Consider the following 16,471-nt stretch of genomic DNA (forward strand, 5'->3'; position numbering starts at 1 on the left):
TTCAGTCATGGTAATAAAGTGATGAAAATGACACATGCACACAACTATATATACTATCAGCTGTACAGTGTGATAAGCTCTTAATTTTCACCAGGAATGAAACTCACGTTCACAACCACTGTATGCTATAAGAGTTAACTGCTCATAGTTTTAACTCCAGGTAATAAGGTGATACTATCAGAGTCTGCTAGTGGAGTCTGTCCTGCTTTTGAAACACATTTTTCCAAGCTATGAGGAAAATATACCATCATGCATGTCTTTACTAACCATATTTAAAATATACTGCAATTTAAGCTTTAGGTCATGTTGCCTGGCCTTAGCTTAAGAGAGGAATGAAAGTGAGCGACTACAATGTCTCTCACAAACGTCTGGCCCACCTCATCTAACACCGGCCAGGCTAACTCTCTCTCAACATCTCCCATGTCCCTCCCTGGCCCACTGGGGCCTCAATTAAAAACTCCTCTGATGTCTAGTAACTGACAGAGAGTCCATCACTTCCACACATCCCTCTCCAGTGAGAGTGGCATTAAGATGTTGGAGGCAGAGTGGACTATTGATTTTCTTTTCTCTTTTTTTGGGGTTGCTCCATTTCTTCACTAGGCCATCTTCGCAATGCAGGCTAAACTTCGGTGCAATAATCAGTTTACAATGTTGTGCTGTCTAAATTTTTAATTAGCTTTAAAACAAGAACTGCCTGTGAGGATGCTGCTGAGGATGTGTAAGAGAGAATCACTACTGACAGCTATCAGTAGCAAAACAGACCATCTGGCTGGTTGATAATGCCAAGCAGGAGAGCTGAGACTAGAGTGACAAGGACAAACAGGTATGAAAGGATTAAAGAGACACCTGAGCCTCATCTGGTCCTTTTTATAGCAATATTAATTATTGTTTTAGCCACACAGAGGCAGTGCAACAACCTGTAAACACTGATGTAATATCATCTTACAAAGCTGTCATAGTGAACGTGTTAGCAAACAGTTACACAGTCCACATCCAGCAGCACAGAGCACATTAGCAGCCCTGTTTCAGATTGCCACACAAATGTAATCATATTAACTGTCCTTTTAACATCTTTCTTTTCTTTTACAGCATTTCTTTCTCCAGCCTTGCTAGATGCCGCATGCTTCACGTTGCTAACTCAATTAGTAGACGTCAAATTTATCAGAACTTTTTTCTCGTAGTGGGCTGTGAAACAGAGAGAGATTTGCAGGATATTTTACCACAAGAAACTCCTTTCGCAGGGAATTAAATCATTTAACCAACTGTCAATACAAAAATGTGTATTACTGCAGCTTTAAACTGTCATCCAGAGGTTGCTTGTAGCATTATTTAGTCTGCGTGTAGTCACCTGCCGTTAAAAGAAAAACATTTTTTTGGAGAAAAGGTGCACAAAAAACAAACTGGAACAAGGGCTCATTACACATGAAATAAGTGACACGTACGATGTCAACAAAAATTAAATAGTATTTAATTTCCAACTACTGGAACGTCAAATTAACATGGTGGATGAGCCGCAACTCCACTGTGCTTATTCCAATGGCTCATTGCACCAAGAACAAACTGCAGCTTGAAATTCTCTGCAGACACTGTGTGAAGTGCACACCTATTGCTGAAACAACTCCTGTGTTGCATCAGTATAGCGCGAAGTGGGTGAGAAATATCATCCAGAATATGAACTTCAACATGACACTTATTGAGCCATCCATTCAAGTGCTCATTTAAGTCAGGAACACACCCAGTATGTTGCACTAGCGTTTCTAATAGTCTTTCGCATTTTCTTTTTGTCTCTTTAGATTGCTATGAAGCTGTAATGACCCAGCTAAACAGCATCAGCGCTCAGTCCTTGTATCTAGTGTGTTCTAGTTCCAAATTGCCTTATTTATTGTAAATCTTTTTTTTTTTTTGGTTTGTTTTTTTTACAGCTATAGTTGATTCTGTCTAACATCCCCTGGTTGTACTTTGAAAAGTAATGCAAGAAGCATCGGTGTTTGTTTATGACGAAACAAAGCCACAGTTCAAATCCACAGGAGCAGGTGCTGATTACACGATAACATCTCTGAATGCAAAATGCCAGGACGGAAGCTTAACTCAGTATCACAAAGCGACGTAAGCTCTATCCAAAACATTAAAAGAGGGCCTGGGCCTCTTCAAAGAGTGCTAGTTCTTAGTATGCTTCTCCCACTGCAGTATTACTAGGAGAATATATAATGACAGATTTTTTTTAAAAGACATGCTTCTGTATGTCTCTGCCTAGGGCTCTCATTATAAAACAGCATTTCTCATTTTCCTCTGCTGCAGTCTTTGGTAGTTACTGGAGAGACAGATGAATATTCTCAAAGCTTTCAAGCTAGGCCGGGCTTGGATTCGGGTGCAGGTCAGCTCGTTCATCTCATGAACCTCCTCACACCATGATAGTTTATTTACCTCAGTTTACATGCAAATAAATACAAATGCGCTTAAAGTCAGAGGTCATATCTTGCTACTGAAAACATCCCTCACACCCCTGGGGCTAGAATTGGTGCTGTGTGTGTGTTCTTTTCAGGAAATTTAGGAGGAAATTATAATTTTGAGAATTTGAATTCTTTATCACTGCCAGCAAAGAGAATGTTTTATCTAAAGCCAAGCACAAATAAAGTTCATATCATTCAATGCTCCGTGTGTAATTATTTGATGTGCTGCCTTGTAACATATTTAGCTAGATCGAGCAAATATGGACATTTTTACTGTAACTTAGCTGCTTGCTTAAATAAATACTACAGTCTGGACATTAGCAGTGAGTTCCGCTGTCACAGGAAATGATTAAAGATATTTGAACGATTTTGGGTGTGAACACTGTAACAGATTTACCATGTCCATTAAGGACTCTGTTAAATCGATACATATAGCTCCTCTTAGAAAATCTAGTCATTTATTGAGTCTACAACATAAAACAGCTTCTTCACTCGCTTTTAATCGACTGTGTTTGAAGTTCTTGTATAACACCTCGTAGCCAAAATTCACCACTCACATTGGTAAGAGACTCATTATTTAAGACTGAAATTACGCTAAAATATAACATTTATGGGACATTTACTTTCTTTCTTTATTGCAGTCATTTTACAAAAGCAAAAAGCTACTCAAGGCTGTGCTGTGACAGTTCTTTTAGAAGAGTCCCTAACAATGCCTCCAAGCTGTTCCAAAATCACTGTCAACTACAGCTTCTCATGGCTTATTGCTTAAATGTACTTTGTCTGCTTCCAGCACTTTTAAAATATGGTATCTTGGACAGACTGAAAAAAAATGCCTCTGTAAATCTCTTTCTCAGTGGAATATAGCTAATCACAGTCTTACAACTTGTGTGTAGCTAAGTTATTTAGCCTGAGAAAATGCTGAGCCTCTGGGTGAGAAACGAGTCAGGGACAATATGTTCATACTAATGTCCCACAAGAGTGGCCCCTTCCACAAAACAAATATATTACAACTAAAACACGGCTTGCTAATGCACAAATGAGCACATTTTTTCTCGCATTCACCTTAAGATGTCTACACTGAGGGCTTATTGCGTTGTAAGCAGGTTCAGAAAAAAATCCAAGGAAAGGACTAAACAAGAGATTAAATCTGACACTGTGGTTGATGGCAATGAATTAAAATGTCATCAGATAATTTAAAGTTAGCTGTTTTTCCACAACACATTAAGCCCCTCTTCTTGAATACATAAACACAAAATTAAAAGAGGCAAAAGGAAAAATTTAAGATACAGGTGTAGGAAAGAGTGAAGCAAAGACGAAAGCAAGATCAATTATATATTTTTTGAAAGAATCCATGTTCGAACATGGCGGAAAAGTATTTTGAAACGTCCTTCAGCTTGGCATTAACCCCTAAAACTGCTCACCGACAGGCAGATCGGGACTTTGGTTGTTCACAGGTGTGACTATGTGAACCAGGTCACTGCTATAAACAGCATGTGTGCAAGCAGGCATTTTCTGAGTAAATAAAAACAAAACTTGCTCCCTCACTTGGACCACGACTTTGCGACAATGTTCTTTCTAAAGAACAATGGACATTTGGAGGATCACAGTCCCAAGTTTGCAAACAGCATGATGGGCTGCAGTTTTAAACAAGTCACTATCATGAAGGCTTGATTAGAATTACATGTAAATCAACAGCTTTAAGTTGCTGGCAGGTGCTCCTGTAGATGATATACATACTACTCTGTAACACTGAGAATGCTTTAAGTGGATGACAGTTACTGTATGTGATGGGCAATGTGTCTAAACATGATGCATAAGGTACACTTAGCTTAAGAGCTCACATTCTACAGAATGGAAAATCATTACTTGTCCCACCGATTAGTCCTGGACTGTATTCTTTTTTATTTACAAAATGACAAAGACAGAGAGACCTTGAAGCACAAGTTAAAATGAGTTTGGCCTCTTTTTGTTCCCTTTTTTTTAATCATATTTTACCACCATAAGAGCGCACACTGCTGTTGTCTTTAAAGCTGTCTGACCCTTGCTTTAAAATGTATGACAAATAACACAGAAACACTGGAAAAAATGTTTTTAAGACATTTTTGTAGAATCAATGGCAGATTTAGAATGTGCAGGATTACAACCTGAATCCTATTTTACTCTGTAACCTTGACAGCTTCTATTCCTGCTTTGGAGGACCGGCACTAATTCTTCTCGTGGTACACAATACAAAACAGGACACACTTACTTTCATCTCTGGATGTAAGTCATAACTTTGCTGAAGCAGCACATATTTCAAACCTATAACCGGTTACATCATCGAGCCCCCACAATGTCATCACATTATATCACGTGGCTTTACCGAGACGTGGTAAAATATTACAATCCAAGGGCATCAGTTGTCAGGCTGCCTGAGGTGTCATTTCGCACGTGCATGAACAACACGCAGCAATGTGGGATGCTGAGATACATCACTATTAAAATGTATGCAGTGCTTTTTTATTATCTTTTTTTCTCAACTGAATTGTATATGTCATGGATTATAAAAGAAAAAAATCTTCAGAACGGCATTTCAAATGTTTCACTGATTACCAGCCTTATGATACTGACGGTTCATGTCATAAACAGGTTCATATGCACTCTGGACTAGAGTTAGATGAGAAGATTGATGCGACTCTCACATCTGAACAATAATTAGAAGGTAATGTTATTTTAGTATGCTTTATCCAGTTAGCTTAGCATAGCACAAAAACCTATCATGGTTCTGTCCAATGGTAACACCGCTAAAGCTCACTAAATAACACATTATATTTTGTAGCGGTGCAGGGATTGAGCTACTTGTAGACAGAGCTCAGAATTTCTTAGTAACCAGATACACTCTACAACACTTTTAGCACCGTTTGGATTCCTTAACCCCTCTAACAACCACATCTGGAAACCAACACGACATTTCAAATGGCATCACTCTTCATCTGGTTGAGTAAGTGGCTGAAAGCATTGAGACAGATACATTATAAATATGACATACTCTGTGGTGTGGGTCACTGAGCTGTCTCCGCCATTGACGGAGAGTTGCACTTACTGCGTCAACACGCACGAGGAGGGCAAGTGATGAAATTAAACACACTTGACAATATTAATAAGGTAAGAAGAGCGAGTTTGTTTCCTTGCGGACAGTTTGTCTGTAATGAGCTGCACGTTGTCACGCTCTGGGGAGAAAGGCGTGGCTACAAAGTCCGAGCCAGTGGGAAGATATTAATGCAACTTGAAGGGGACGTGAGTCATCGCAAGCCGCTGTCCCTTCAAACTGGTATCATAAGGAGTACGACCAAAGCATGGCTTAATCATAGTCATTATTGTGATATTTGACACTGGGGTTAAAATAAAGGGCTCTGTAGGTGCGTTTCTTATCATGCAGTGAGTCAGCGGGTGCTTATGTATCTTCAAGTCAAACTGTCAGTTAAGAAGGAGGTGAGCGAGTTGAACATGGCGTCTGCTCCAAACTGCTCTCCTCTGGGGCACAGCCACACAGTCCGTTCTTAACTTCCATTTCACACTTGGTAATCAATTACTGGTCTCTCGAGCTATCGAAGAAAAGAGTCACCTATCCTGAGAATAAGCTAAATCTCTCAACGCCTCCTAATTGAAAACACATTATAGCGCGAGACAATGGTCTTTGTGTGTTGCCAGCCACTAATTTGGGCTGTTTGCATGCACAGAACAAAGCAATTTACTGAGGTTGCAAACATCCTTTTCAGGACAATAATTCATAGTGTTATCAGGTGCAGAGTCTAAACATGAAATAAACGGGCTGAATAATTAAATAACCAAACTTTGAAGGTGTGCCCAGCCATTTGTGGGTGGCTATTCTCCCAGCAACTCTGAAAAGCTGAAACTAATATGATTTCATATCGTGAAGCCAAGACTGATGACAGACCTCCCGAAACCAATCCCTCTTACAGGATTTGGAGGGAGCTGTGTGAAATGTACACTGCAGGGCCCCACCGGTCCCAATGATAGTCCTTGCTGTGAGTCCAAATCAAAATGAGCCCGATCAATAACAAAAGAGGGCTTTTGTGTGTTTACTGCCATCATAAATACAGTGTCCTGAAAAGGAAAGCCAGGGAGGACAGAGAGAGACAGGTTTCCACCAGGCGGGAACAGACATAAAGATGTCAGACTGCTGTTTGTGGGAAGATGGCAGTGGGGAAACGTCATACTGCCTTGCTATGATGGCAAAGATGCACCCTATTTTTGATTAAACAGACTTTGACATACAACAGACAGGAACAAACACTGCACGGTCTACTCATGCAGACAAACATAAAAACAAGACATACATACACAGGCTGCATAAATGTACTCTGTATGTTAACACACAGGGACGACAAAACTGATTTGGTAATATTTCTTGAATGCTTCATACTACTAAAGCCTATCTAAATTGGAATAAATTCAAAATTGCCAAACTTTTTCGTACATCGCAAATGCAGAACATACAGCGATCAATGAGCAAACATTATATCAATGAAGCTTTTAATTGTGGAAAAGAAAAATACATCGACATAAGCTTGTAAAGGTGACATCTACAATGTAAGAGAAAGATTAACATTTATGTAGTTAGCATATCGAGAGAGTTAACGTGTCAGATTTATTGTCCCTCTCACCGCCTTTTCCTTCCCTGACATTGGCATGAGCACAATTGTGCACAGGATTCTATATGTTGTTATTTTTTTACAAAGCCAGGGCTGCGTACGAACAGCAATTGTTTTTCAGTGCACGCACAGTACAGACAGCTAGTGGACCATGAGGAGATATTCACTGAATTCAACAAAAAGTGTATTGGATTAAAATCGCTGACACTAACTTTAATGCTAAAAAGTGTAGATGGAAGAGTGGCTGCTAATAAAGGGAGAATAAATCCCAGCACAGAGGAAAGGAGCTCATTTTATCTTGGTGATTGTACTGTTCTAAAAGAGCAGCACACAGACCGGCAACTGGCCACAACTGAATCTAACTCAACAATCCCTCTGAGCTGTTAAAAGTAAGACTGGGAGCATGACAAATATCATTGCCCAGGCCATAATACAGGGATAAAATTTCCTATGCTGAAGGCCCAGAAGAGGACGTTCAAACGTCTTAAAGCACTGACAGCAGCAAGTGGCCCCAGTTAATAATCCTGATAGGAATTAATGGTCTTACAATGGTGCCATTGCTGCCTACCTGAATATATTTTAGATTGCCTACACTACTTCATCTGTCTATTTGGTTGTTTTCCCTAGTTGGGCTCCTGATAAGACAGAGCGTGCATTCAGCAAGAGAAAGAAGGCCTGTTTGTACGCTGGACACTAATTAATACAGCGCTTGGTCGAGAAAGTTGCCTGCTTGCTGCTCTACTGACAACAGATTCATTTATACTGCTGTTTTCTATTCCTCTGAAGGCTCAGTTAATTGTATTTAAATTAGTCCATGTTCAGTCCAGAACAAGGACCAGTACAGTGGTAGTTTATGGAAGCTAGAGACAAAATATGATTTGATTGACAGCGCTTTTGATTGGCGATCCAATGAGAAAAAGGCACAAACATGCTAGGAAAATATCCCATGATGAATTAGAATTACTGCAATTTCACCACAACAGTTACTCTAATAAGAGAACATTCGAACTAGTAGCTCACTGCATCTTTCTGTTTCCAGCTATGGCAATTACAGCACAGCAATGCTTTTATTTTAATTTGAGGTAGATAAATACATTTCCAAAAATATTTGCAGACATTTTGGGGAAAAGTTAAATTACTGCCATGCTGTTGTATGACTGCTAACCAGTCATGCTGCAGTTTACCTCCATGTCTGTCCTGTTGTTGTCCTGTTGTCCTCTAGAAATTGTAAATAACTCAGTTTCAAGGTGGACACTCAAGATCTAATCCAACATAAAATATTGTCACAATGTCCCTGTCTGTTGCTGAGTTGTGGCATTTAATAACTGCCAAAATGTGTTTTTTTTTTCAATATGCTAGGATGTCATAGTGAGGTTGACTTTTGACATTTTGGATATGAAATGAGATCACTTCATGATTTTGTTCTATTAGACATTTGCGTGAAATTTTGTCATAATTTCATGTCTATTCTTGGTCATAAGTTTTGTGACGGCTCAGGGACCTTGATGTTTGACCACCAAAATCTAATCAGTCTGTCCTTGAGACAAATTGAACATTTGTGCCAAATCAGAAGAAATTCCCTCGAGATGTTCTTGAGATGTTGTGCTCATGAGACTAGAGACAGACCCACAGACAAGCCGAAAATATAATACCTGCCGCCACATCTGTCATTAGCGTGGAGACAGGAAAATAATGTGTATGACGATATTCTGTGAAAACACTCATTGAGAGACTGCTTTGAAACAACAGAGGAATAGCTGCTGCATAGGTTGGGTGAACGTGGCAGGTAGCTATTTAGAAGGCAACGTGATGTCAGGATTAAGCTCAGAAGACATAATAACACAGTGTGAAACTAGAATTACCGCCTTGTGGTTGTATGCCTCCACCAACCAGTGAAGTTACAATTTATATCTATGTCTATTCAGACACATATAATACATGCAGTGAGGACTTTGAAGAAATTTGGAGTAAACATGTATTAGGTGTTTTTTTAATGAAATGGAAGCAACAACCATACTGAAATATACAATATAATTCCATAGAATAACATATGGGGAGACGTTTGCTGTACAGATTGTGAAACCCTTTTGAGACAAATATTTTTTTCAATTATCTGTGACATAGAAAATATATAAATAACACTAATTTGACTTGACTTGAGCTATAATGTTCTTGTCCTGGTTTGTATACACTGTATTAGTGTGTAAATTCTCCCAGAGGACTAAGAAGCAGAGTCAAATTCCTCCTAAGTGCATGCATGCTTGGTTTATAAAGACAATTCTGATAGCAGACAAAGCTTCAAGTTTGGATATTGCTTCAAATATGCAACAAATTCTAAAATGTGGGACCATCAAAAGACATCTTCAACCCTGCAGCACAGAAAATCTATATAATCACCACAGTTTTACATTGGGAACCTAAGGCTGGAGCCACCAATTTAGTATCCAATCAAGTGAAATACTGTATGGTGCACAATGTGTTCACTGTGAATGTTGACTATTAAATTTTATTCAGGTCACCTGTGAGTAAAAGTGAACATTTGTGCCAAATTTGAAACAATTCACTCCTGGCATTCCTGAGATATCGCACTCATGAGAATTAGGTGGACGGAAGAACAAACGTTCTGAAAACATAATGCCTCCAGCCACAGCTGTCGCTGGTGCAGAGCCATAAAAAGGGGCATGACGCAACTTGGCACACATATGATACTAAAAACAAAAAAATAACAAAAAAATGCTCGTAAATGGTTGAATGTTCTCATACAGACTACCTACCATTTGCACCTGTGTTACAGTCCATTTCATGACAAAGGTCAATGTTTATATGGCAATTAAAGATGTTTTATAACCTTGATATACCCCGTGAAGGTTGCTTTAGAATGCATGTGTTTCACAGTCATACAATAAAAAACACAGTCTCCTTGGGGAAATACCCCAGACAAAAATAGTGTTACACCTAGAAAAGAATAAGCTGGCTTACAAAAGACTTTGAAGAAAACTGGTGAGGTCAAAAGGAAACTAGAAGGATCTGAGGAAACGTTAGTATTTCGTGTAGAAGACATGGGAGGAGAAGTACAGTGTGATTTTAAGTGACCATGTTTATTCTCACACAAGGGCCTTTCATGACTGAGCTGAGCTATCCCTTAGAGTGTGGGCTCTAAGAGATTCAAGGGAGATTAATAGTAGCAGCAAAGTCAGGCTGGGTGAGGGTCCATGACAGTTGGTTAAAAATCCATTTGACAAGCAAGGACACAGTGGGGTTGATGCACAGCAAATAAAACTAGGCCCAGTCAGCATCAATTGTGCCACCTATGGGCACACCAATGGAAGTTTATCCTCACAGATGTAATCATGTCATTTATCAGCGGAAAGTATTAACTTCTGAAAATGTGTCTTTTTGTCCCTTATCTTCTATAGTGTTTTTAGTAACAAAATTACTGCTTGCTTCCTTGAACTGAGCTGTGGTTGAGAAACAGTAGCACAAAGAGGGAAATTTGCATCAAGATGCATTTATAACTCTGAAAGACGCCCATTGGGAGGGTATTTCATTTGGACTAGTACGGACAGAAGTAATGATCAAAGGGACCAAATACAGTTTCAATATACATGTGTGGGTATTGTTTCCATTAATATTAACCCTAATTCATAGATGTGTATCCAATAGACTTTATATCAAAGATGGATAAAGTCACTGTGAAGTCACACACTGGTTTGTCAATTACCGCTTTGAAGACTCCAGTTTACCATTTGGCCATCGCAAACCTTGGTCTTTTGAAGCAAGCGAAGGGTGGATTTGACCCTGTTTGATTGTCTATTGTACTCAAAATAGGACCATAGGTCAAAAAATGAGCACCATGCTGTATTAAAAGACAATTGAAACCAGTGATTGAGACCAAAAGCTCATTAAGAAAATGTTTACACGGGTAACTAGTCAGGAGAAAAGTAGGGCCATAGACCTCTATCTCTACTAGTTTCACTTTTTAGATTTGAAAGCTTTCTCCATCTTATATACAGTATATATTATAGAATCTATGGTTTATCTTAGCCAACATTCAGTCTTTTGGACTAGCAAATGCAGAAAGTCATTAGAAAGTCAAACGTAACTATAGGAAAAAATAAATTTCTTGTCTCTTTATCCACTTACATCTTTTGAATGTGTGAGGAAATCATAACATGTGCAGGACACCCACACAAATTTGGGGGAAACATGCCAATGCCACACAGACAGGACTTAGATGTCCAGTGAGAGCCAGAGAACGGCAGCTAGATAGTAAATTCGGAAGAAAATCTTCTACACCAGATGGGGGTGGTCTCTGTCTTCATCAGTGAGTCCACCTCAAGCCCATCAGGCCACAACTCTGAGCTCAGCAAATGTTGTCGTTTTCATCTTGCTTTCTGTCATCCACTTCTGGCCCCTCCTAACCATGCCTCCTTAGCTCCCTCTCTCTATCTCCCTGCCTCATCTCTCTATCTCCTTCCTTTCCTCACTCTATCTCCATCCGCACACTTTTCACTGTAAATGCTGTGCCAGCAGAGCGATGCCGGGGAAATGGCGCCATCCTCATTGAGAGAGCAAGCAGACGGAGTGGGGGTGGTGCTGGAGGGGGTGTTCAGTGACAGGCCCTGAAACCCGGCCATCAGACAACACACTGCACCAATCACACAGCTCCAGTAGATGGGATACATCGCTAAAGCTCCACGTTCAGAAAAGGATCAGGAAAAGTAGGATCCAGACTCTTGATCCCCAAAACCTCCAAAAACATTATTCTTTTTGAGCAGAACAAAGTGGCCAGAGGATGCTGGGAGGGTGAGACAGTATGAGGCATAAAGACAGGGGAAGGAGGACGGGAGGAGGTGTTAGTACACAAACACATTGTCCAGCAAGCACACAGGCCACGGTTCATTTGAGGACTGAAGCTGCTCCTTTCCATCATTTGACTGTTCATTAATACCAGCTGTTCCTGTGGGTCTCCCCGCACCTAAGCCTTGCTTCGCTCTGCAAATCTATCAATATCCCAGCAACACAAAAACACTCCCCGTTCAAGAGCTCCATTTAAAAACTGACCAGCACCAGGAGGCTTTGTTTACTTGCATAGCTGTCTATGAGATGTCTGATAGCACTGTGCGTCTGCCCTGTGAATACAATATTGACAGTCAGGATGTTTTTGGTGGTATAGTTAAACTGGTAGTGACTATTTAAAAAGGTAAGATTAACATGGATGACTCTACACATACCCTCAACGTGTAGCCCATGCCAGACCGCATAGTGCTCTGCTTAGTGTCGGTAAAGGGTTCATTTTCTGAAAATTAACCTTGTCAAACTCCTGTTCTGCCTGGGGCAGATTTGTATTACTATTGTAATTTTTCAATCAGAGATTGAGAAGAGTGTGAAATTTTAACATGCTTGTTCACTCTCTCCCTCTCCCCCATCTCTCTCCCTCTCTCTCTTTTTGACTCTCCCATTTCTTACTCTGTTTTTTTTTCTTCCCACTTTCATAGTCTATTTAGAATTTTAAGCAGATTTCCCCCATTCTTATAATAGGATTCGCCGCTGCCTGAGTGTAGTGTGCTCTGTTTGTAAGTGTATACAGCGAGTGCCTTCGCTATATCAACTCAAGCTCGGCACACTCTGCTACTCCAGCAGAAGAGTTCTGCTGGGTCAAAATTAATTACAGAAACTGTTAAGCACACACCAGCTGTTGTAAACAAATGCAAATACATTTTCATTTCAAACAAGCCCCCTTGTATCGTGCCACACAAAATACTATAAATCTTCTGTGTGTTTACTAACAACTTGGGCCATCATCAAGCTGTGCTGGCGCTCCTACTGAGAAATTACTCTTATTCATGTGCACCCATTTGCTGAAAACCACAATCACCACTGCTTTAATTAAGGGTTCTTCCCAGTTTATTTGTGGATTTGCTTCTTTTGCTGTCCCTCTTTGAGTCTTTACTACATCACACTTCAACAGCTCCAGCACTCTTTAGCCAAGCGTCTTTTTTTCCCAGTCTGTTTCTCTGATGGTTGATTCCTCTGACTGGGTCTGTTCACGCTGATTAACAACAGGACCATGACATTCTGGCTAACAGAAATGACAATCAAAGCCTATAAAAACAGTTTTAATATTGTATTTGATGCTCCAAGTATCCATCTCCCAAAACTCTAGTATTACTGTCGGTTGGAAGCCATCAAATAATAAGATGGTTTAAGATTAGAACAACATTGTTTGGCCTCTCCCATGCTTATCTCATGACTATTTGCTGTAATACAAGTATGCTCAAGGCCCATCATCACAGTATTTTTGGCTGTCAGTGATTTTGCCCACATTCACATCAGCTACCAGACTCAAGAGTTAAAAGATTTGGCTAAACCCTCATTGTACCCGCAGACCTCACAGGCATCTTTCTAGAGCTTTCTACTAGCAATACAATTTTTCATGTTTTAGAGGGTTATGTTGTTTCTAATGATTTCATATCGTTATTTTCTCTTTCTGCTATAATTGGCACTTTTTAAAAAAATAACCAATGTGATGACCACAGTAAAAAGCATCCAGATTATTTTTCAAAAAGGAATGAATTACTGACTTTATCATGCACCACCATTCTTAATATAACGAATCACAAACCCTCAGGGGGAGCAGGGTCACTGTCTCTCTCCCTCATGTGCTCAGTCTACAACCCTAAATACTGCTCTTCTGAAAATAAAATGATTCTTCAAGTCAGAAATACAACACGGAAATTCAGAACAAAGTGATTAATGACTACAAAATTAAAAATTAAATGTTCATGTTCTGTTGTGTAAGATAAGTCTCAAACAGTGTATCATGCATACGACTGACGTGCAGTCACAGCACAATCAGGACATGGTGTGAGTGTGACAAAAGACACAAATATGCCGGGAAGTAGGGGTATTTAAGGACAACTATTTGACAAGGTTTGCTCTGTTCCTAGATGTGAGTTTAGCTGTAATAATTCCAGACCATATCTCTATAAAGTACTTTTGAATGACATCAGTGTTGTTTTTTTAGACAACAAATGACAAAGCAGATCAAAGCTGGCCATATTTGGCATTGCTTGAGTTTTGAGTCATAAAAATAGAACACAGATAATGTGTACTTGAAATTACTGAAAATTAAATGATAGCAGTATCAAAGCTTAGCTTTAAAAGGGTTTAAGCACGATTGTTGATTGTACTTGGGATAAAAGCAGCAATTTGTATTAAAGAAAAGCATCTATTTTTGTTTTAAACTATATTCAAATCACTGGCACCTTTCCTAAAATAATAGCAACCCATTTCTTTAGATGACATTAACGACATACATAATAATATTTTTTGAAGATATTAGTTAACATTTTGCGATGATGTTTGCTTCTTATAGTGGTTTATTCTTAGGGTCTCTGGGGATCCCAGTCGGTAGTTCTTAAATATGTTGGTAGAATGAAGGTTAATGGGATTATTTTTACTCTCCATAGTGCGGCGAAAAAGGGAAAAACTGAAAACATCGTTATGATTTCACATCAACTCCCCTCTCCTGGGAAAAAGACCAAATGCATGACCATCTAAGTCACCAATCCAGATGACTCAATCAGCATTTTTCAAAATGAAAGAGTCTCATTTATGGAGGGGAAATAGAAGACACAAAAAACTGGCATGAGGTAATAACACCATCATATCTTTTTCCAAAAGCCAAAAATAGTACATCAATCTAGCAGAAGGAGAGGAGTAATAGCAGCCAAAGACTATTTTAACAGTTACTTCACAGCCGTATTTCATTCTCACCATGTGTTTAATACCTTTCTACTCCCACTTCTGACTGGTTATCTGTGCTGTTTTGAAAGAGGCCAACCAAACTGTTAGAAAGGCCACCTTCCCTGAGTCGTCCAGCCCTGCCAATCGGCCATCCTGTTTCCAGACAGCACAGTCATTTCCCAGCCCAGTGGAGCAGCACTCTCTGACCTCTGCCTCGACCTCCGCCTCAACAGCCCGAGCTCCAGCAACAGCTTCAGTAGAGAGTGCAGGCTTGGGCCACCTCTACTTATTTATGAGCCATTTCACACAGTGCTGCTCCCATTAGAGACCCAGCCTTGGCCCACCTTACACGGTACTCTCCTTGCACTTAACACACAGAGTACACCAGCAGGGCCAGGGGGACATGGGCGGTGGGTGGTGGCGGGAGGGCTGAGGAGACCATTAGACCTATTACAAATGTACTGTCACACATGGAACTCAAGATTACATCAAACAATCAGAGAAAGGCAAACATATCCATCTAATTCCTGGTTAGCAAACATTTCCTGCAGACAGCTGCTAGGACACCAATCACTGTTTCTTGCACATTCTTTCATTACTGTTTTGCCTTATGAAATATGTGATGAACAGCTATTTGACTATCCTCAGGGAAATAATCACCCACTGATCTAATTTAACGATGCACAAGAACTGATGGGTTATGGTTATTGGACCATAATTGGACATTTCATTATTTCTCATTCATTTCTTTGCAGCTTTACTGTGAGTTGGAAAGACAAAGAAAAAAGTTAAGCCTCCACAGCAGAAAATTCAACGGACAGATTGATTCACAAAAGCATACAAGACTTTAATAAGAGACTCTGCATATGCATGACTGAAAACAAGATTAGTCTGAGCTAGAAACAGTCAAACACTGCATGAAGCCAGTGAATATTAGCTTGTTTACCTTGCACATGAAAGGAGGGGACAATACTGAGTGAAAGGCACAGAGGCCCATTCTAAAGAGAGAGAGATGAAGACCCACTCTCACCTGTGATTGTGACGAAGGCGTTGCCCTCCTCGCCCAGCAGTGGGTTGATCAGTTGGCAGCTGTAGGTGCTATTGGGTTCCAGCACGACCCGCAGAATGCTGTTTAGAGTAAACAACCCTTCCTCATTGGCCACCACTGATGTGGTGATATTGTCGGTCAGGTTGCGCCCGGCTCCATCCTGCCATATGACGTCGGCCTCAGGATAACCTCCATAGGCCACACAAGTCAAGGCCACCTCGTCGCCTGGCCGCAGGTTGGATTCAGGATCTAAAGTCACCACAGGCTTGGAGTAGGTGGCTGAGAAAAAGAGGCGGAGTGCACAGAAAGAAGGGAAGGAGAGGGGTGAGGAGTTGGGGGGGGGGGGGGGGGGGGGGGGGGGGGGGGGGGGGGGGGGGGGGACAGTGGAATGGAATGGGTAAGGATGGGTGAGGATAAGGAGACAATAAGAGAGCAGAATTGCTAGTTTTAGATTCTCTGCAGTGAGTGTCACCCTGGGAACTGTTTGACATGATTCCCATTAAATTCTTAATTATATTTAGGGAGCTTAGCATAACACAGTGCTTAAGATCCCACAGACACAGACAGCA

The 16,471-nt window shown here is 40.3% G+C and overlaps 1 protein-coding gene across 1 annotated transcript in view; it reads right to left on the reverse strand.

Annotated features, from left to right (window-relative positions):
• The window catches only part of cd276 (CD276 molecule), a 70,723-nt gene that overhangs the window by 32,373 nt on the left and 21,879 nt on the right, over window positions 1–16,471 (reverse strand). Inside the window, exon 4 of the mRNA XM_022200460.2 lies at window positions 15,885–16,181. Coding sequence (XP_022056152.1) covers window positions 15,885–16,181 — 297 coding nt within the window. The remainder of the gene's footprint in view (window positions 1–15,884; window positions 16,182–16,471) is intronic.

This window comes from Acanthochromis polyacanthus, chromosome 2 (assembly GCF_021347895.1).
Source record: "Acanthochromis polyacanthus isolate Apoly-LR-REF ecotype Palm Island chromosome 2, KAUST_Apoly_ChrSc, whole genome shotgun sequence".
Classification (NCBI taxonomy): Eukaryota; Metazoa; Chordata; class Actinopteri; family Pomacentridae; genus Acanthochromis; species Acanthochromis polyacanthus.